The sequence below is a fragment of the Talaromyces proteolyticus genome (assembly GCF_021365285.1).
Source record: "Talaromyces proteolyticus strain PMI_201 chromosome Unknown BGW36scaffold_1, whole genome shotgun sequence".
Lineage (NCBI taxonomy): Eukaryota > Fungi > Ascomycota > Eurotiomycetes > Eurotiales > Trichocomaceae > Talaromyces > Talaromyces proteolyticus.
Window position 1 is genome coordinate 3,712,188 of NW_025764277.1, and position 21,958 is coordinate 3,734,145.

The 21,958-nt window shown below is 43.0% G+C and overlaps 6 protein-coding genes across 6 annotated transcripts; 5 read left to right on the top strand and 1 right to left on the bottom strand.

The window, feature by feature from the left end:
- Nucleotides 1-2,597: 2,597 nt before the first annotated feature.
- Nucleotides 2,598-4,196, top strand: BGW36DRAFT_285948 (putative MFS monosaccharide transporter; the record flags this gene model as incomplete). The annotated part of the gene is made up of 1 exon (XM_046210366.1): nucleotides 2,598-4,196. The coding sequence occupies one exon, from the start codon at nucleotides 2,598-2,600 to the stop codon at nucleotides 4,194-4,196; it is 1,599 nt and encodes a 532-aa protein (XP_046078637.1).
- Nucleotides 4,197-7,116: 2,920 nt separating this feature from the next.
- BGW36DRAFT_285615 (uncharacterized protein) lies at nucleotides 7,117-7,981 on the top strand (the record flags this gene model as incomplete). Its single annotated transcript, XM_046210336.1, has 3 exons — nucleotides 7,117-7,331; nucleotides 7,395-7,708; nucleotides 7,764-7,981. 3 exons carry the CDS (start codon nucleotides 7,117-7,119, stop codon nucleotides 7,979-7,981), a joined length of 747 nt encoding a protein of 248 aa, XP_046078638.1.
- Nucleotides 7,982-10,863: 2,882 nt separating this feature from the next.
- Nucleotides 10,864-12,621, top strand: BGW36DRAFT_422541 (general substrate transporter; the record flags this gene model as incomplete). Its single annotated transcript, XM_046219715.1, has 5 exons — nucleotides 10,864-10,904; nucleotides 10,964-11,304; nucleotides 11,368-12,126; nucleotides 12,181-12,334; nucleotides 12,390-12,621. 5 exons carry the CDS (start codon nucleotides 10,864-10,866, stop codon nucleotides 12,619-12,621), a joined length of 1,527 nt encoding a protein of 508 aa, XP_046078639.1.
- Nucleotides 12,622-14,692: 2,071 nt separating this feature from the next.
- Nucleotides 14,693-15,123, bottom strand: BGW36DRAFT_422542 (uncharacterized protein; the record flags this gene model as incomplete). Its single annotated transcript, XM_046219716.1, has 2 exons — nucleotides 14,693-15,049; nucleotides 15,118-15,123. 2 exons carry the CDS (start codon nucleotides 15,121-15,123, stop codon nucleotides 14,693-14,695), a joined length of 363 nt encoding a protein of 120 aa, XP_046078640.1.
- Nucleotides 15,124-18,012: 2,889 nt separating this feature from the next.
- On the top strand, nucleotides 18,013-19,654 carry BGW36DRAFT_311878 (putative alcohol dehydrogenase). Its single transcript, XM_046212489.1, has 6 exons — nucleotides 18,013-18,351; nucleotides 18,409-18,836; nucleotides 18,902-19,204; nucleotides 19,260-19,310; nucleotides 19,389-19,460; nucleotides 19,526-19,654. Exons 1-6 carry the CDS (start codon nucleotides 18,117-18,119, stop codon nucleotides 19,598-19,600), a joined length of 1,164 nt encoding a protein of 387 aa, XP_046078641.1. The 5' UTR covers nucleotides 18,013-18,116; the 3' UTR covers nucleotides 19,601-19,654.
- Nucleotides 19,655-20,208: 554 nt separating this feature from the next.
- On the top strand, nucleotides 20,209-21,927 carry BGW36DRAFT_285040 (aldehyde dehydrogenase; the record flags this gene model as incomplete). The annotated part of the gene is made up of 5 exons (XM_046210285.1): nucleotides 20,209-20,514; nucleotides 20,599-21,047; nucleotides 21,106-21,199; nucleotides 21,252-21,549; nucleotides 21,635-21,927. 5 exons carry the CDS (start codon nucleotides 20,209-20,211, stop codon nucleotides 21,925-21,927), a joined length of 1,440 nt encoding a protein of 479 aa, XP_046078642.1.
- Between the last annotated feature and the right edge of the window lie 31 nt (nucleotides 21,928-21,958).

Consider the following 21,958-nt stretch of genomic DNA (forward strand, 5'->3'; position numbering starts at 1 on the left):
GTCTAATTGTTTCGGAGTCTCACAATACTCCCAGGAAGAAAATTACTGTAATATGAAGCAGAATATCATTCCATCGCTCTATCGACTTGCCTCAGCGTTGCTGAAGCTGCATCTGGGGCTGATGCCATCCTCGCAAGAATGTCACTAACGAGATTGTCACGATTCATGGCACACTAAACACATTCAACGGCTCACTGATTGGAACCCTGACTGCCCTACAAGTCCAAGGTCAGGCCCAAGGCCTCCTATCAGAAATCAACAGCACCACTGCAACGACCGATTCTACATCTGCGCTGAAACCAGGCAGACTCGACTACCGTTGCATAATCTGTCACCGGGCTCCAGCCTTATGTGTACAGCCTTCATGATAACTTCATTGCTCAGTACTCGGCTTTTGAAATTGCTGTTTTGGGCGTTGCGTCGACTACTGCCCTTGTGGAGTCGGATCTGAAAAACATCAAAAATGCCACCGATGCGCTTGGAGACGCGATATTTAGCAAGATTATACCTGAAATTTAGAAACCAGCGCCGCTGGTTGCTTCTGAAATTGACAATTCAGTTCCTGCGTGCCTTGCAGATATATATAGTTCATAATTAAACAGCGGGTGTGTTCAAGCAGGGATATAAAAGGAAATGGCGCGAAGGGTCATGTAATTTTAACTATTCACTGGCCAACCACGGCTATTCTAGTGTATGGCGCTTCTAGAGTTTTGAGACTTTGGCTACAGAAAAATATGGAATACAAGGAAGGGGCTGAATTTTCGTCAAGGGGGGTGTTTTTCGTTACATTATACTCCGTTTCTGAAACTTGAAGTGGATTGAAAGCGAATTAATATCTCGGCTGTAACGATTCTCATCACCTTTTTATTTCCTGATGTTTTCGATGTCCGAAGCCCCCAAGGACACCGCTTCCTTGACCTTTTCCAGGATATCACATGGCGACAATGAACCACCAATGAATCTGGCGAAATAACGATCCAAGGTGTGAATATTGGTAGGACTCTAAGTATAGAGCGCGCTAAATAAGCCGGTGGTCGCACACTGGATATGGGGTGCTTTTTATGGTCTATATACCTAGGTGCCATCGCTGACCCCGCCTCCGCCTTGTCTGGAGCGTCGATATTCGTCTTTCGGCATTCTGTATGAAATAAAGGATGATTAAATGTGATAAGTTCCACACTCGGCTGCAATCAGGCAATTAGATTGCACCGAGAAGCAGCGAGGCAGTGAGGGTGGACCACAGATTTGGTAATTCAACCTAGTATTTCCTTCTATTTTCCTTTAAGCCACCAAAAATATGATTTTCACATACGAAGTTATGCATATTTCATCGTTCCATCAATTAATATCCAGCGCAACAGGCCAATCACTATTGGCGCCCATTTAAGTGGCGAATACAATCGATACACTGTGTACCGAGTGGCGTTCAAAATTCTTCACTAGCAGAGAGGGCCAAAAAGACGATAATGCAATATGACGACAACTATGATTAAGACTATTGGTATTTAAATAGATCGACATTGATCAGAGTGCAGAATGCTGGACGGTGACGCAATAACGTCCAGAGGTGGATTTTGCATATTGCTGTCATTGATTATCATTGGGCCGCGCTCGCCGCTTCTGGCAAGGGCCGCCTCTTGTACCGAGTCGTACCGGATGGGCTCCGTAAAAACGCAGGTTGATCCGCCCATCTTCCGAAAACAATCGAGCCATGTCGGGCCGATGGCACAGCCGTTGCCGAACAACAATACCAGACCGATTTTAATCACCGTGTTGGCGGCATTATCACCGATCCCACCCACTGTATTTTGACCCCATGGTAGAGCATGACAAACGCAAAACTGATAGCTACAAATCACAGTGGTGATCGTGAGGCTTCACCTCCATATTATCTGACAGGAGTGCAAGCACTGCTCTGAAAGTAGCGAGGCTCTCCAGTGCATGCGCTTATTTCAAGGTTGACTAAAGTTGCTAAACCAATAATAATGGGTCCTCAAAACCTCACCGAAGCGCTATACGTCACTCGGTGAACCAAGATCAAGAAGGGTGGAAAGAAAGGATAACATAACAGAAAATCTTTCGCAGAACTTCTTCCCAAGCGGAACTATGTGATGTCATTCGATGTGGAAACGCAAGTTCGCATCAGGAACAGTGGAGAATATATCCACCTCAACGGATCTATGTCTGTGTAATTCCGTAAGGCTCCGACATTCGCATTACACATAGATCCGCCTTTTCAACTTAAAACTGCATAAAGACCTCCCACAACCCACTTTCGAGCCCACAGCCTGCGCACCAATCGTTAGCAGCGGCGCCTCGTAGCTAATCGTAGTAAAGCCTTGTCTGGGTGAGAGCCCTCATGCTGCCCCTCTGTGGAGAAGAGTGATGTATTGCGTGGGGTACCCTCCATGTTCTGTAGCATGAAGAAAGAAAAGTCAGAGGCAGGGGGAAAGGTACGGAATATTTATAACCCCCTCAGGGGCTTGCAGGTCGTACTGCTATATTTTGAAGTACATATACTCCAAACTCTACTGAGAGAGCGTGCCACGAGTTGGATATCCCAATTGGAATAGTCCAATTAAGAAAAATCCCCAACTATGGCTCCCAAATACGCTGGGCTGTCAGGGAGGCCACTCTCCTTGACAATATCAACTATCGCGACAATGGGCTTTTTGCTTTTTGGCTATGACCAGGGTGTGATGTCAGGCATTATTAGTGATGTCGCGTTCAACGATGTTTTCACTGCCACCAAGAACGACAACACAATGCAAGCTCTAGTGACAGCCATTTATGAACTCGGATGCTTGCTTGGTGCCATTTTTGCCTTGGTTGCAGGCGACAAACTTGGTCGCCGCAAAATGATCATGATTGGAGCCACAATAATGATTATTGGTGTTGTTATTCAGGTGACATCGTTTCCTGGCCACGCCCCTCTTGCCCAGTTCATGGTCGGTCGTACCATCACTGGTATTGGTAATGGTATGAATACATCGACTATCCCGACATATCAAGCGGAGTGTTCCAAGACCAGTAATAGAGGGCTTCTCATCTGCATTGAGGGCGGTGTGATCGCCATCGGCACTGCGATTGCATACTGGATAGACTTTGGCGCACACTACGGCCCACCCGATCTCGTGTGGCGTTTCCCCATCGCATTCCAAATTTTCTTTGGACTAATAATTATTGTTGGAATGCTCTTTCTCCCTGATTCTCCACGGTACTTGATCTCCCGGGGTCAAATGGAACAGGGAGAGTCCGTACTTGCCGCCTTGAACGGATGTGAAATCAACGATCATGAGACACAAATTCAAAAACAGCTTGTCATCGACTCTCTTCGAGCATCTGGTGCAATGGATACGAAGGTGACATTCAAGGATCTGACGACTGGTGGTCGAACTCAGCATCTCCGCCGCATGTTGATCGGAGCTTCGTCTCAGATGTTTCAACAATTATCAGGTTGTAATGCCGTGATATACTATCTTCCTGTCTTGCTTAAGCAGTCGTTGAATGAGTCCAACGACCGTGCCTTGCTTATTGGCGGTATAAATATGATTTGTTATGCCATCTTCGCGACCTTTTCATGGTTCTTTGTTGAGAAGATTGGGCGGCGCAAGCTATTCCTCGGGGGTTCATTCGGCCAGCTCACAGCCATGACCATCACATTTGCTTGTCTCATTCCGAATAACCCCAAGACTGCTGATGGCGCTGTCTTTGGCCTATTCCTTTACATGTGCTTCTTCGGCGCAACCTGGCTCCCCCTTCCTTGGCTGTACCCTGCCGAAATATCCCCCATCAAGACACGCGCTAAGGCTAACGCAGTGTCGACTTGCAGCAATTGGCTTTTTAACTTTACAGTTGTCATGATCACTCCCGTGATGGTACAAAATATTCAATGGGGCACTTATCTGTTTTTTGCTGCCATGAATGCCTGCTTTATTCCTATTATTTGGCTCTTCTATCCAGAGACCGCCGGACGCAGTCTGGAAGAAATTGACTTGATTTTCGCGAAAGGCTATGTGGAGAACAAGAGCTACGTTACCGCAGCGCGGGAGATGCCCAAGCTTAGCGATGATGAAATTGATGCTCGAGCCGCCCACTACGGGCTTGGTCGGGGCCAAGACGACGAGGTAGAGAAACCTATTGAGGAAAGACATTCCCCGACTGCCTTGGAATCAGGCACGTACCCTGACGCATAATGACCATTTTTCCTATCTGTCTGTATATAGTTCCTGTACATGCATGCATAAATTGATATGTTTGGGCAGGGGTGAATGATTGGTGTGCAGATGATCAGACGTATGAGGTCATGCACTTAAACTCAGGCCGTCTCTGACACCAAACCACTGCTATATGTGATACCAGTTTCAATGTGAAATTTCGGACCTCTCAGTCTATGAAAGGCACTAACTTTACGACCGTCGAATGTTTAAATAGATCTTTGCTGAATTCGAATTCAAATTCAAAATACCTTCTACGTCATGTTCGTGTCTTGTGATTGTCTTCACAGTCTGCCTAATCAGAGGACCATTATGTAATTTCTTTTGCCCTGTCTAAATTCTATACAAAGATGAAACAAGATATATAAAGGAACTTGATTAAGTAATGTACCTGTCTCAGTCCTACAGGTATCAACTGAAAATAAGCAACTCAATACGGTGCCAAGACTAGTTCCTGTAATAGGGGCTTGCTAAAAAGGAGAACAAACTTTGGGAGTAGAATACTTAAGGTTACCTCCCAGACATATCAATTGAGCAAGTGCAACAGTTGCTGGAGATAGCTGAAACTCCAACGTGGTTAGAATTTTTTTTATATATTATCTAGGAAATGATCTTTACTGCTCACTTTTGGAGCGAATATGTTCGATAAGCGAACACCCAGAACTGCACCGGCTGCGGATGACGTAAAGTGATGCCTCAAGGCACTGTTGACAACAGTCACGTTATCCCCAACTGCAGGTTTGACAAATGATCAACTTCTCTAATAAAATTACGAATATTGAAAGAATGACAATAATAATAACTATTTTCATTTTACTCTTCGTCTTGAAAATACTATCGTTCTGATTGGAAGCTAACGCTTTGTGGAAGTTGGGCTTCGCCTGGCCCCCATGTTTCATCGCTGAATTGCTGACTTGTGTTAGCGTACTATTTGGACGAAGGAATTATGGGTGACCAGAAATTGTTCAGGAAAGAAAAGGTCATTCTCTTTAGTCGAGTGTTTCTCAAATCTAGTGAATAACTAGTCAACAGCCTATTGGGTAAAACCGACTCTTACTGGTAAGATTTGCTAACATCTAAAGCCACCTTTTGATTGATCTATTAGGATTCAGGAGCTAGGACAAGATCAGGGGCTGAGCACACGGATAGAAAACCACCATCTGCGTTTCAATTTTACTACTATATTAGTGGCCAGCGGCTGTGATGCCACATGAACTCCCTATATGACATGTAACATCACGTATAGCATCTAGAATCATGAAGGGGATTTTTTAGAGTTTTCGCGCCATGGCACAACGGAAGCAAGCCGAAATTGCGATTTACTCGTATTTATCGCTTATCCAGAGACGTTCCAAGCTATGATTTGCCTAGATCTTGTTCTTTCGCTTTGATAGCCAATCATTGCTAAGCATCATATACTTTAAGAGCGTATGGAGTAGTAAGATAAATAACTGTTATCAAAGGTAGAAATTCTAGCCGCACGAACACTGTTTTTATTGACCTTCGCACTCTATCGTCCTATTTTGACTATATCTAGAAAATCTTCAGCTGAGGGTAGCGAACATGTTCGCCCGTTCAGCGACCACAATTATTTCCCTTTCCCAAGCCTAGGTCTGGCGAATTTCCCACTATCTAGCGTTACGAGGAAGCTTATTAATCCTGACGTTTGGGCCACCCCGTCAGCAATGGAGCATAGTACAGTAGTTATGGTTGCAAGTCGCGAACAAAGAACGGTTAAATTGACTAAAATACTCCACGTGCATCCATCTCGCCACGATTTTATCGCTTGCATAGACTGGTATTTTGTCATCGATGATCGGGCTGGCATATGCAAGACTCTTCGGCTCCGGAACTAAAGCAACACTATTTTCGAATGCTTGCGTTTCAAACATAACTAGTGAATATCTGGGCTTTGTAGTTAGCATATTTGTACAGTCAGCTCTGAGCCTCATCGTAGTAATTTAAACTTCGTAAGTATTGCAAATAACTAGCTGACATTTATGTTGATTGATAAATCCCTACTCATAGAGCTACCATTTGTCTCTGACTATTTACATGAGCGACTGGTGCGATTGCCTTTTGTCATCTTCGTGCCAGAATTGACCTTTTCCGTCATCCCACTTCATTTAGACATTGAATTATCCCTTAAATTATCTAAAGAAGCAAGTGCAGGATTATCTCAGCGGCCCCGTTGTGGCTTGACACTTGAAATTCCTAACTCCCTCGATTGTTGGTGGCGTTCGTAGAAGAGTCATTAGGTAGTATTTGCTTTGGTTGGCTGACCGGAGCAACACAGCACTCTTGAAGAACTGTGGCTTTTGCGTTGCTGAATAGTAAGTGGGTAAGCGTGCGAGGATCTAGAGATCGATGTCTACCATGCTATAATTCTTTCCCCTAAAGAAATTGGTATCATGTGTTGACGAGAGTTTGTACCTCATCTTGATCAGTAACCAGTAGCTTATGACAGGAAATTTATAGTCGCGTATGTTCCATACTACCGTTACCAGCTTGGATGTAAAATGTGGCTTGAAAGAACTTTTAGCCTCAATGACCTGTTGTCACTTTACTTAGATAGGGTGGTAGTAGTGGTCGATGATGACAAGTTAGTTTCGTTTTGTGTCGCGGGAGCTGTTTCTTGAACAGTGTTGTATTCAGATATTTTACATAATTCATCACTAAATGTGATGATGAATAATTCAGCAATAACAATATAAATAGGTCCTCGCCATGATGCTGCTTTTCAATTATCCTTTCTTCACCAAGCAACATTCAGGTCCACTCGGTCAGGTACCTTTCATTCCTTAAGCTTTTCTATTCAGTATATATCTTATCATTGTGTTCTTTCACTCCTTTTAAGAACCCCGACTATCAGTTATTTATCCTTACTAAAACATTCAAAATGCGTGCCGTCGCCCTTCTCTCTGCTGCCGCCCTTGTTGGCGTTTCCTACGCCACGACTGGCGAAACAGTTACGGCCACTAGCCTTCAGGTCACCGCTGTGAATGCAGAGGATGGTGTTGGAGCTGGAACAGACTCTTACACCTACTACACTGGTGATGGCTCTACTGGCGCAGGCTGGCCCGCTGCGTCCAGCTGGGTTTCCTTCAACGAAATGTATGTTTACCATTGCTAGGCTTTTACTTAATCGAACCGTTTTCAGCCACTGACAAGACGAAGGTTTGAGGCCAACAAAGCGCACATGTCGATTAGCTGCGACTGGATGGGCGTTCCTGATGATAGTGATGATGAGATCCAAGAGCTCCAGGACGCTATCAACCAAGTTGCCCAAGAAACCTTTGTCGATCATCGCTTCATTCTCGCCGTTGTCCTCCAGGAGTCTAATGGATGCGTCCGTGTCCACACAACAGGCAATGGCGTTACCAACCCGGGCCTGATGCAGAGCCATGCGGGTTCAGGCACCTGCAACGACAACGGTTCTGTTCAGAACCCATGCCCAGACTCTGAAATTGTTCAAATGATTGAAGACGGAAGTGAGTAATTGACAAATACAAATAAAAAGACCGGAATACTGATGATATCCTATAGCTGCCGGTACTGATAGTGGTGATGGTCTTGCTAACTGCATTAACAACGCTCAAACCTCCGATGTTTCTGCATACTATCGTGCCGCTCGTATCTACAATTCTGGGTCCATCGCTGCTGATGGAAATCTTAGCAATGCGAATGGTGCTACTGCATGCTACGCGTCTGATATTGCTAACCGCCTTACGGGCTGGGTTAACGCTGCCTCTACTTGCGCGTGAACAAACTAGCTGACGTTGTTTCACGTCAATGCTTGAAGGCAGCCATTGATTTAGATGCGTGAACTGCATGAAAGGCTTCAATATGCTTGCCACCCAAGAACCTACATACATTTCTATTTTTACCGAAGGGGTCTTAAAATATTCTTCGGTCGCAATGGTGGGTACATCCTTCCATGACCAAGTTTTTTCATTCGCTATTTACCACTTGGACTACCGCTTGTTGTCATTTGTTTCAATGTATATACTTTCACTGAGTACATATGTAGACAATATTACATTTCTTTGGAGCTTATAGAATCGTCATATTTTTAGATGATGCGAATATGTTCAAAGCTAGTTTTCGAGTGGAATTTTGAATCCTATGCCACCTTGTTGCATATTCCCTCACGGCGTCGGTCCTTTAATGTTATTTCTGGACATTTAGGTCAAATTGGAGAATTGACTACGCTCTTTATTAATCGTGGCGTACTTGATAGACTTTCTACCACCCCAAGACGCTTTTTAATATCCCCTTTATTAATATTTAGTTGTCACCTATAATCTCGTAATGAACTTCTAGTCACTATTAAGAAATTCTAGGCCTTCAGCCTAGGCACCTAACTTTAATTATATACCGTCATTCCGTCACCGGTTACTGACTGGCCCCGGTCTCTGAAAACTCAATCTTGAAAGTCGTGAATCTACCAGTCGTCGTTTAATAAGGACTAGTGCGCATCATAACACGTAACTTTCTGTCTATATAGCAACTATTCAGGTTCAAATATTGTCTCTAATTCAGAAACACACCTTTCTACAGGGTAAATATGACTAAATAAGACTATAACACATCCCCTGCCTAACTTTCAACCTACATAAACGGTGAGAGATATAATCCTGTGGGAAGACCCCATGCTGTGGAATCTTCTCCTTTGACCGTTTCCCATTGGCTCTAATTCCACTATCGCCCTTCGAAGGTGTGCGAGTATATCCCTATTCCGTTAATCAAGGCAACAGTAATAGGGGCTACAGTATTCAACGAAAGACGCACCATCACCTACGATCTTTCTTCACCATACTATACTGGTTTACTTTTAACGGCTTCAATTGGAAAAGGGATTGTCCTTGACTTTTTAATCTTACTCTGGCGAATATCCAGGAATATCCAGGGTCTCACAGTTATAGTATATTCATTATGGTATGTATTTACTCCCCGAAGTATAAAGGTTTTATGGACACAAACTGTATAGGAACTCATCACCCCTTCCATACATCAGAGATACCAACGGCATATTTATCCTCATGGACAGAAAGCAAAAATATCAAAACAGCAAATATGGCACTCATTCCTACTGTTGGGAGCAGGCCAGAAAGCAGCGTAGAGTACATGTAGTTGAAGGAGGGGAAACCTGCCGTGTTATTCAACCTCCGAAGTGAGGCTATTGGTCTAGGGGTGGCTACGGCCACCAGCCTACCATCTACCTGTCTCGAACCTATATATTTCCCGATAACAATGAGCAAAATCATTGCGCTTCAATAAACCTGAAAAATTATTAATACTAAAAGTAAGGAATTATTCTTAGGTATATGCGGCTCGTAAATAATAAATATTAATATCTCTTAGCGTGGAATCCCCTTTAGAACGATGGCACTACCAGTGCGGGGAAACCCCACGATTCCTGCTGGCATAATTATTTACCCACCAATCGGCAGAGACTGTAATAATATCCGTTTACTTTCAGTTTCTCACCAAGCAAATAACCGGTAGGGGACGGGGATTTCACATTGATATAGCCTGAAAGCACGGTGAGATTCATTTCTACACCAATCAATCCGATTACACCAGAGTTTGACCTAAATAGTCAGTCCATTATGTGCGTGAAAGATGGCTATTTTCTTGTTACTATTTCAGGTTTCAGGAATGGGCCTTATCCTTTAGGCCCGTTTAACCCGACTGAAGCGGAATTCCACGCGAGTTCGTTAGCTTGCCCTTTCACTTTCAAAATCTAACCTATTCTCTGTTCTCTCTTTCAGGTTTGAGCATTGTCAGTCTTAGTGTGATGAGACAAATTTGAAAAAGATCTCCATGTTAAGACGTCCAGTTCGTTTAGGGTGACGTCAGAGATGATATTTAGGTTATATCTCTTGATACCTAAACCAGCCCTATCTCTCATATGGAGTAGTTATTTATCCATACCGGTAATCTCGATACGAAAAACGGAAAATTCAGTATCAGACTCAAAGGGTATATACAGGATTAAACTGTGGTGTTGCGCGAAACCCTATAAACAAATCCTACATATGTAGTGAGCTATATTATGTAAGGGGTTTACAGTGCGACCTTGCTTCTTGAACTGTATTCCGAATAGCTCACGGATATAATAAATTGAGAAAGTTTGGGGCAGAGGTATCAAACAATATATCAAGCCTATATTATGGCAAGAATAGCTGACATACGCCTTGCAAGGACATCTGGAAGCCGGTGAATTCTACAGTTATGCAACAAAAGGTGAAGGCACCATTGTTAGTTATTTAGCTATTTGTAGGGGTATTGTCTGAGAGCGAAGCTCGTAGCACTTACTTTGAGTTTCAAAATTAGGTTCTGGATTTCAGTATCAATCCCCAATGACAGAATTTCGTACTGTGACTGGTGGATTTATTATGGCTGATTAAGGTTCCCAAAAGAGAACAACTTGCCAACTATGCAATAATAGACGAACCTATTAGATCATAGTCAATATGATAGAATCAAATTAAGCGGATTAAGAAGAATATATAGGAAGCTATATTTTGCTACCTAGCGTCTTAAAGAAATTTCTCAAAAGCCTCATTTTAGGAATTTTTCCTTCTATAGCACTTGCGTACCGCAATCCATTACACCCAGCCTAGAGACATTAAGAGAACCAATGCCTAAGAACTTTCTAGGCTCTGCCAGAGCGTATAACTGGTAACATGTCTCCTTTCATCAAGATTAAATTTGGGGTGCATAGCTGCTAATCTCTACAGGTATGCATCCATTATCGCCGCAGCATGCATGGTGCTGTACGGCTATGATGCCTCTGTCTACAACTCTGTTCAAGGATCCAAAAACTGGGTTGATTACTTCAACAACCCAGATGCCAACATGATCGGTGCAGTCAACACAGCATACGCCGTCGGTGCCATCGTCGGAGGGTTCTTCTTTGGAGGCCCTGTGGCTGATTATCTCGGTCGTAAAGTAGGCATGGCAATCGGGTGTGTGCTCGTCATTATAGCAACCTTCATGCAGGCTTTTTCTCCACGTCATAGTATCGCTTGTTTTTTAGCGGGAAGATGTATTATTGGTATTGGACAGGGGGTTGCTTTAAGTAGGCTCGATTATTTTTCCAACCCGCCGTTGAGCGGATAGCTGACGAGAAAACAAATGACAGCATCCGGTCCGATCTATATAGGCGAGCTTGCTCCACCGCATATTCGAGGTAAAATAATGACGCTGTGGCAGACATTCTATTCAGTCGGGTCATTCATTTGCTTTTGGGTGAATTATGCGTGTACTAAACACAGTTCCCTTCTAGGTGAATGGGACTGGAAAATGGTGGTCATCTTCCAACTCTTGGTGCCAATTCTCATTCTTGCGCTCCTACCGACTATACCAGGCACCCCTAGATGGTATATTCAGAAAAAAAAAATAGAAAAAGCCCGCTCAGCGTTGCGTCTGATTCGCGATACGGAGGATGAGGTTGAACAGGAAATTCTTCAGATTCGCGAAGCCCTAGAGTATGAAAAAGAGGCAATTTCAAGCTCATACAGTGCTCTATGGAAGGATCGTTCGATCAGAAAACGACTTCTGCTTGCTTTCGTTATCAACGCGGGCCAACAGTTAACGGGTCAGGGTTCTTTGAATACTTACTCGACAAAGATTTACCAAAAGGTTTTTACATCCAGCAGCCAGATTGCACTAATAAATGCGCTCAATGCCACCTTTGGCATAATTTTCACTCTTAACGCAATATGGATAGTTGATCGCTTTGGTCGAAAGGTACTATTGGAGATTGGTGGTATCGGTATGGCCGTCTGCATGATAATCGTCGCCGCAGTTGAGACTGAGAGCCCGAGCTTGGCCAACGGCGCGAAATCACAACCAGTCGGCATCTCTCTTGTCTTTTTGCTTTTTCTCTTTATTTTATTTTGTGAGCCTTCTCCCCTATTTACTTCTGAGAGCTATTCTAACAAGGGACTTGAAGACAAACCATCTTGGGGTGCAACAGTTTGGATCTGGACATCGGAAGTCTTCTCCATGAATGTGCGTGCACAGGCTGTTGGCATGGCGTCGCAAACTCAAAATGTCGCCAACACAATATTCCAACAATTTTTCCCTATTTTCTTAGAGAAGAAAGGGTATATAGTGTCTCTATTACTTTAAAACCGGCATGTTATACTGACTAGGGAATAGGTTTTATGCCTTTTACTTTTTCGCCGGCATCAATACCCTACTTGCCATTTTTGTTTATTTGGTTATTCCAGAGACAAAGAACGTTCCGCTAGAAGAGATAGATGTGCTATTCGGTGGCTCTAACCATGTCATTCAAGGAGAAACCCTCTTGGCCGAGGTTAAGCTTCCAGGTGAGCAAGTGAAGAACATGAATATTACTAGCAAGGACACCGAGTTGGCACAAGACAAATAGGTCAGTCGAATTTGGATTTAGTTTCAAAATTGATTCCGTGTTATATTCTGATTTTGAAAGTGGATGGTCTTGGCCTTGAAACCCATTGTAGTAAACTATTCCTCCTCCTTTTCCTTCTCTAGACGGCATTTTGATACAGGGACATAGTCTCTGTCTGCAAACAAACAAATCATGTGTCGGCTATAACGATTGAGGGAAAAATGAGATTTACGACAGAGAAAAAACCAAGTAAATGAACAAGGAAACCGAAATCATGAAATAAAGGGAAACCAGACCAAATTCCATGTAATCTGAGTAATATGACAATTTTAAGATCGACTTCCCTGTCTTGACTATCTCAGCCAACGTTAATTCTCCATAATTCCCTATCAGCGACGCATTTAAAGTCGCTGCATGTATGCATAGTTATAACACATTATCACTAACCAACAGATCACCCTTTTCTAACTGTGATAATACACAACGCGACGATCATTCAGTAGGTTTTCAGAGGACGGAACAGCAACCACTTCGCTACATTAAATAAGACGTCACACAAAAGAATTTGGGAACAGGATTATAAAGAAGCCAGTCTAATATATACTACTAACTCATTACTTATATAATGAATGATGTGTATTTCTAGAACATGTTAAAATATCGATATTCAGTATAGCAATATTGGTCCCCGGGGGGGGGATGTATGACTGCTTCCATACACAAAGGGTGTATATGAATAAGTTGCTGTCAGTTGTAGATGTAACGATATAAAGTATCGTCCATATTGAATATTTCCATGTAGTCAGCCTCATCTTCGTATTCTCCCCAGGCCTGTGCTGAGAAAATCCCATGCTAGTCAGGCTAAACGACAGATGTAGAAAGGGCCATTCAGCCTTTTAGCTTAGATGGGGAGCCTCAGCTTAGCGGCTAGCGAGGCTGCATAGCTATTGCTGACGCTGGTCGGGACCCAACCGGCTGTTGGGACGTTCCCCATGTATGTGGCATGTTGTCTCTGGCGCTGAAGCTACTGAATTCTGACCCTACCCATTCTTCCTGTACTTGGTGCTACTCTTCTATGTCAAAATACTCTGGGACCAGTAAGATGCATGAAACCCTTCGCAGGGCCTCACCGGACAGATGGAAGACTGTCAATCACTGCTCATGACGACGTACGGCCGGCAGAGTGATATCAATATCCAACAACGTCAACCTGTATCCAGCGAGGTCTTCGGTTCATCGAACCTTTTTTTTCTTTGACACTTTTCTTGAAGAGATATAATGTCATATATTGGCCCCGAAAACGTCAAGCATCTGCGGTTCATGTATGCTAACCTTAACAAGACTTAATCCAGGTATCAGCCCTCATGCACCCCAAGTTAATGAAATTCAATCGGCTCGCTTATTACATATCAATATTTCAGCGTGCGAAACAGGCAGAGAGAACGGTTCGGAATACTAACAGAGATGTTTAGGAGTGACGTTTAACAGATTTGCGATAGTAGTAGATTTCATATTGTGTTGTCTTCACGCGCCATAGCCCACTGTACAGCTGTCCAATTTCGCCATTCTGTATGTTGGGTTTCGCACCATGTTTAAGCAGCAGTTGAACAACAGCTACATGACTTAACACAACAGCCCAAGACAATGGCGTCTCATGTATGCGTTAGAGTGAGGTCTACTGCACATTAGTTGGCTCACTTACAAACCATAGTACCGTAAGAAGACAATATCTGTCGTCAAGGTAATAGAGTCATAAGATAAATCAAGGGCAGATTCGCTTACAAACTACAATCCCAAAAGATAACAGTGTCAGTCAAATAGATAATCTGATATCCAAGTTTGGGGAATCGGAAGCCTTTTATTATAAAGGATAGTCGAATATATCTTTAACACAGGGTAAAAGCGAGGATAAAGTTCAGGATCAAGAGCTTCAACATGCATTGCTTAGAGCTATAATTTTAGGGGTAGTTCAATTGATATCGAGATCCGAGCGCGATCACCCCACGCACGCTTTACATCGCATGAAGCTCTCAAAGAAAGAGTCTTCAACCCCACATAGTGTAAGCCTATTCCATGCAGTGATTTATGTCACTTAGAGACACTGAATGGAAACGCCTTGCACATAATCACTGCCAGTATCCAGCGAGATGCACGTCTTCTGAGAAGAAACAGGATTAATAGTCAACAGGGCATCCCCGGTACAGGAATTATTGTCGAAAATCTGAGCCTTCAATGTTTTGCTCTCTTCACAACTGACAGTTTGATAGAGATTCAAACTTGCGACAGGCCATGGCTCTAGACCGTAGCAAGGAGCCAGGTCTGTGATTGAAGTGGTTGTAAGAGCTTCAGCAGGAGAACAGCCCGCCTCGAGGTAGGTTTCAAAAAATGCTGTTGCAGCAGCAACAGAGAGAGCGGGCAACACAAAGCTGACAGTGGACAATAGGAAGACCTAGGGTTTCGGTTTAGTTATATAAAGATTATATGTATATTAATCAGCACGCGTTCGTTGTAGCTCACCTTCATTATGAAAAAGTTCCTCGGAGTCTGACTGATGATTGAATCAACTAAATTACTCTGAATAACTCGTCGATCTAGGAGGTGATGTAGTATCAATTTTGGTGACTATTGATGAGACTCGCAGGGAGGCGATCAATACCTCTAAATACTACAAAAAACGGGCTGAATTCCTCCTACCATTCCAATTCAATGTGAATAGAAATATCATCGCTAGATTAGATATGACCTGCATGGTCTGTCGGGCCCTGTCCGATAGGAGATGGTCCAGGAGTGGCTGGACAGCACTCTTTGACGTAAAATGTTGACGCCACATTTTAGCCCCCACGAGGTAGCAATCAAAAACGCCGATATGGGGCTCACTAGATCAGTCTACATATGCTTATTCAGGTAGCGTCTTAATCGAACGTCAGCACTAGCCAGTCTTGGGGTGGTCCTACATTAGTTTCCAATGTTAGCGATCTGGATCAATTGTCTTCGGCCTCCTACGGCCGCACGTGATTAGATCTGCTCAAAATCTCTAGAGCCCTATATATGCAAATCCGAGAACTTGAACATGTATATCTAGGTACCAATGTACATGGTCTTATGTAGGTACCAACTTCCAAAGACATTCAGACTAGCCTTCATGACGTTATATTATGTTGTGACATACTTCTGGTATCTTGGCATAGAAATTGATGCGATATCTTAAAGATTTGAGACTCTCAAATTACCATCTATCAGCTGGTCAATTCCTATAATACAACCATCCGTCTTGAGTAGATCAACCTGCGCAAAGTATTGTTCGTTTGATCGAGGATAATGAACAGTACCAAACCCGGTTTGATATTAAATGAAATGCAGGCTGACAAATTGTGGAAAAGCGTGTGTTCGGCTACCGAACAATTTAGGAGGCCCAACCCCGGACTATCAGCGTGGCCAAAGGTTGATCGAGATGCTAGCAGGCATATTTTAGCTCCATCACAACCCAATCTAGCCTCACCGTACACCTGCATTCATGTTTTTGGGTCCGAATGCATTTGAAAGTCGCAGATAGGTACTATCCAGTGGAGAATTATGTAAAGGGTATGTCCAAGCAGGCTGTTGATTCCCATGCTTAGCTGCAGGCTTCCTATTCCGAGTACGCCTCCTAGTCGGCGCTTTTTTCAGCTGCCTAGTATGCTGGCAGGCTTGTTACTAAACTGTTCAGCTTACCCGACCTACTAATTTAGTTCACCTGTCTGTGCCAAGTGTTTAGGTTGAGGATCAGGAAGAAGAGCAGAGGGCGGGAGTAAGAAGGGTTGTATTTAATACTTATTTTTTTTTAATGTGCGTGTTCGGATGAACCGAGTGCAGCTGCATGTCATATCGCTAACTCAACAGCCTTTTCCACGAATACTTTGCCTGCTAAAATAAATATCCTCGGTGGCTGGCATGACCCGCATGATCGCAGCGATAAGAAATCACGAGGAGGCTGTATTACATGGTGAGTTTGATCAGACAGCAAACAACGTTAAGTCAAAGTAAGATAAATCTGCTTCAACCCATAATTCTCTCATTCATTCCTCGTGGCTTATCTTAAGTCACCCTTGTGGGGCCATTCGTTTGATGAGTGTCTTTCAGTATGTTTTCTCTACACTATATTCCATCAGGAATGTAGTTATGTATCGCTGGATCCTACTAAAAAACTTTTGATTTTAAATATATTATTAGAGTAGAAGCTCCAGAAATGAGCATTTACACTTGTAGCTGGTGAAATAACGTAACAGTTGATTTTTAAGTGTCTTTTGAAACTGGCTTCTTATTATATTCTTTATGTAGCTCTGCCTTTTTTGGCAAGCAAACTTGATGATATATAATCCGTGGAGCCAATATAGATTCAAAGGAGCAGATAATAAATTGTATCTTAATTAAAATTAAACTAATTATTCATTCATTTGGTTATTATAATATTTCTAGCTTTAGTCTTGGTACTATTATTTTTACTTAATTATTAAACTATTCTTTATATTTACAAGAGGCTTAGAAGTTCTATGGTCTACTTAAAAACTTTTTATTTTCTTTTTTTTATATTTAGCTTTTGTTAATCTGACAAAGTCGATATTTATAGGTACCAAGCTATAATTTTACAAACTCGCGCTGTGTCTCTTTCCAACGCTATGGGGACATGAATTTATTCTTCAGTGTTCTCAGTCACCATCTACTCCCTGATACGCTTGTTATATTAGGTGGCCTTGATGTTTTTGTGGCAAAATACGTGCAGAGTCTGGAGATAACTTATGGTGTTTACTCCATTGTCATGGCCATCTGATCAGAACTAATGAAGTCGGAACTTGGGTCTATTTTTTTAATAAGTATGAGACTTGCATTGCGTGTGCTGATAGGAAATGACTGTTGACATATTAGCGAGCTAATCGATGCTACCAAGGCCTTGGAAGAGGAAAATAAGAAGCTTGCTGATGAATGATTTAGTATTTGCATATGGGCGTTGACGGGTCAGGTTCTTAAAAAGATAGCGACTATAGGGGACGCAACAATGATGATTCTCAGGCACTTGTTCCTGTTTCGGTGTCATCTTCACACAGTCAGTCATAAATTAAGTATAATCCTTTAATTGCATTTATTACAATGTATCACTTGTAGAGATAAGTCAAGATTATATACACACTTCTGATTGCTAGGAGCTTCAAAGTCAGCCACACATCAATGATATTAATGTTAGTTAAATCTTAATCTGTTTTGTACCTATCTTAAACATATAAGTGGCGCTAAATTTATTGTTTATATATAATTGTCATTGTGCTTAGGAAATTGAGATTCTAAGTTACTAGAGTCCACGTGCTCGAGAGAAAGTGGCGGGTTATTACCGAGATCCCGCGGGTAAAACGTCATATCCTTCTATTGATTCCCCCAACCAATTCATCTAGAATTAAGGTTTATAATCCACCTTAACTCCCTCTACTACTTCTTCGATCGCCCAGAGCCAGCGACATATAGTGCATGTACAATTCAGCTAGATAATGGCTACTAACCAAAGCAAAGAAGTGATTGTAACACAGGCAATCGTGGCCAGCGAGCCACTGGAGCCTTTGAAACCGAACTATTCATTGGAAGACGTCGATGTCTATCCGCCAGCCGAAGGTGATATACTTGTTGAAGTACGTGCTGCGGGTATCTGCCATACAGATAATCTGTTATGCTCGGTACCTCGTGGTATTCATGGGGTGATTTATCCAAAAGTTGGTGGCCATGAAGGTAGTTTGCCCCCTTCCCCCCAGACAATGAAAATGGCAATATTGAAGTAAAACCTAGGTTCTGGAATAGTGAGAGCCATAGGAGCCAATGTTCGATCCGTCAAAGTTGGAGATAGGGTATTATTATCTTTTTACTCGTGCTCTTCCTGTGGTCAATGCCAAGACCAGCATCCTGCCTATTGCCAAAAGTTTCAAAGCGAAAATTATCCAGGACAGCAGGGATTCATGAAGTTACATAAAACTGATGGTGAATTATGGTCAAAATTTTTTGGGCAGTCAAGCTTTTCCCATTACAGCATCGTGGCTGAACAAAGCGTTATTAATGTTGAGTCTATTCTCAATAGTGATGACGAGCTCAAGCTCTTCGCACCGCTAGGTTGTGGATTTCAGACTGGAATGGGTATTATTCAAAATATTACACAGCCTAAGCTGACGGATGTTATTGTAATACTTGGTATGGGAGCAGTTGGAATGGGGACGCTCATGGTAAATAATTCAAGTTCTGCCTAGCGTAAGAGAAGATAAGAAGTGCACTAACTTATCCGCTACAGACTGCCAAAATCCATGATTGCAAAACAATAGTCGCTGTTGATCGAATTGGATCTCGCCTTGAGCTTGCCGAAAAACTAGGTGCAACACATATCATTAATACGAAAGATCTCAAGAACAACTCACTGAAGAATACTATTTTCTCTATGTTCCCCGATGGTGTCAATATCTTTGTTGATACTACTGGGTCTCCGACCCTACTCGAGCAAGCCCTTGAAAGCATCTGCAAGCTTGGCAAATTAGTCGTCGTAGGTGTACCTCCTACGGGATATGAACTAAGTTTCGATGTTACGAGGCATATTAATGTGAGCCGTATACTCTCAATCTTTCTGTCATCTCTAACCTACCCATCGTTCATAGATGGGACGATCTATAGTAGGATGTATAGAAGGGGATTGTGTTCCGAACAGGGTTTGTATAATTCTTCCTTTTCCAAAATCCAGCTTTTCTGCTGGGAATAAGTTTCTAACCTGTGGTTGCAAATACCAGGATATCCCTCAGATGATAAAGTGGTATCGTGAGGGCAAATTTCCAATTGACCGATTGGTGCAGTATTTTAACGTACGTACATCTAGGACTTGGGTTATTATGAATTACTGACTATTTTACCTGTCATTATCGAACAGGCGACTGACTTTCAGCAAGCATTTGCGAGTTTCAAAGATGGATCAGTGATCAAGCCAGTTCTAGTATGGACATAGTCGCATCAGTCATGTTACACTAGTACTTCAACGGTTACATAAGAGAATTATTGATAGTACATAGTCCTTTAAACTATGAAATCTTTATATTAGCGATACTTTGTCCTCTCAAACGATTCTAAGCCGCTCTAAAAGATAGAACCCCTATTACATGCGAGGCCAGTCATGACGCGCAGAAATATCGGGTATACTGTGCGAAAATGACTGTATCCAAGTTGATCTGATGCCAGAATCAAATTGCAAGTATTGCCCAGTTGATTCTCTTGCTTCAAAGCCGATATCTGATGGTTTTTGACGCCGCGGTTAACAAGTGATGCTTCGGCCCGAAGCCGAGAAACCTTATATTGTGCGGGGGAGCCGGTAATGCAATTTCATAACTTCCCCGGCAATTTTTTGGCTTGGCACACCCAATACTAGTCATCGCGTATAGGAGTGGAAAAATACGCTATATCGCATATATTTTGGTTTTATATACAATGCTGCATAAGTATGGGTCTGCCTTCCCGCACTATCAGCGGAGTTATTAAGGTTCTAAGTCATTTTATGCTTCCATTCGTAACGGCGGAGGGCCATTCCATCATACACATTACAGTCCACCTCTAAATAAGATGGCGACCATAAAGTTCGGAGCACTAGGCTTCGATAAGTTTTATAATGTGATCAACGGTGAGCTGAAAGAAACAGCCGCAACGCGCCATAGTATCAATCCAGCAACCAGCGATCCAAACCCAGAAGTCCCTCTCTCAACTCCCATCGACGTTGAGGAAGCCATCGCAGCGGCAAGAGCAGCATTTCCGGGCTGGGCAAAAACACAGTGGGTAGCCAGACGCGATGCCATTTTGCAATTTGCAGGTGCTTTGGAAAAAAATACCGATGATTTTGCGACATTGTTGACTAGAGAACAGGGAAAGCCGGTAGGTTCACTTTCCAATTGCTATCACCATCAATCTCCTTTTGATACCTACCTTGATTTACAACTAACAATGGCACCTACTCAGCCTCAAATTGCGCTTGGCGAGATAGCGAACGGCATTCGCTGGCTACGTGGGATCGCTAATTTGGACTTACCCAGTGAAGTGGTGAACAAAGACGCAACCACCCAGATTGTCATAAAATACGTACCTCTCGGAGTATCCGTAGCCATCGTACCTTGGAACTATCCAGTCATGCTAGCATGTGGCAAAATTGCAGCTTCGCTACTCACCGGCAACTCGATCATTCTCAAAGTGTCACCTTTTACCCCTTATTGCGGTTTGAAGATGGCCGAACTAGCCCAGAGCTTCTTTCCGGCAGGAGTTTTTCAAGCACTAAGTGGTGATGATAGACTTGGACCTTGGCTCACTTCGCATCCAGGAATCGATAAGATTAGCTTCACTGGTTCGACTGCTACGGGTAAGAAGGTTATGGAGAGCGCTAGCAAAAATTTGACGAGGGTTACTCTGGAACTGTGAGTTTTATATTGAACTGCCAGGATCAGGTAGAACTAACCTTTCCCCGACCTCCAGAGGTGGAAATGACGCAGCCATCGTCTGTTCAGACGCGGATATCGATTCCGCGGTTCCCAAAATAGCAACACTCAGCTTTTTGAATTCGGGCCAAGTAAGTCCCATAAAACACTGAATATCCTCTCTCCAGCATTGACAAGGTAAAGATTTGCGTAGCAATTAAACGTGTGTACGTACATGAAAGTATCTACAACGAATTTCGCGATAAAATAGTTGCCTACACACGGTCAATCCAAGTGGGAGTTGAGAAGGACGCCTTCATGGGGCCGTTGCAGAACAAAGTTCAATATGACCGTGTACAAGAACATTTGGACGATATAAAGCGACAGAACTATCATGTTCCGACTGGTAATCACGATTTCCAAACAGTTGGCTACTTTATTAATCCCACGATTGTTGACAACCCCGCTGACGATTCGCGGATTGTGCAAGAGGAGCCTTTCGGTACGCTTCCTTACCCCTATAATTAAATAACAAACAATGCACACCAAGAAAATCATCACAGCTTTCTGTTACTTACATTAGAAAGGTCCAATACTACCTCTACTATCATGGTCGAACGAAGAAGAAGTCATTCGTCGGGCAAACAGCAGCTGCATGGGATTAGGAGCGTCTGTATGGTCTACTGATCCCGGGGTTGCAGCAAGAATTGCAGAACATCTCGAAGCAGGAAGCGTTTGGATCAACTCGCATCTTGATATTGAACCCAATATTCCCTTTGCTGGGCACAAATCTAGTGGGATTGGCTGCGAATGGGGGGTTGAAGGGCTGAAAGGGTTTTGTAATATTAAGGCCATTTATTTCAAACAGGACATGCCATAGAGTCGTTCAAGAATAATGCATTGACACAATT

Bases quoted from the DNA above. Each gene is read 5' to 3' on its own strand.
- BGW36DRAFT_311878 (XM_046212489.1), top strand. From the start codon at position 18,117: ATGGCTACTAACCAAAGCAAAGAAGTGATTGTAACACAGGCAATCGTG. The intron at 19,311-19,388 runs GTTTGTATAATT...TGCAAATACCAG, and splicing joins GGGATTGTGTTCCGAACAGG to GATATCCCTCAGATGATAAA. The intron at 19,461-19,525 runs GTACGTACATCT...ATTATCGAACAG, and splicing joins GATTGGTGCAGTATTTTAAC to GCGACTGACTTTCAGCAAGC.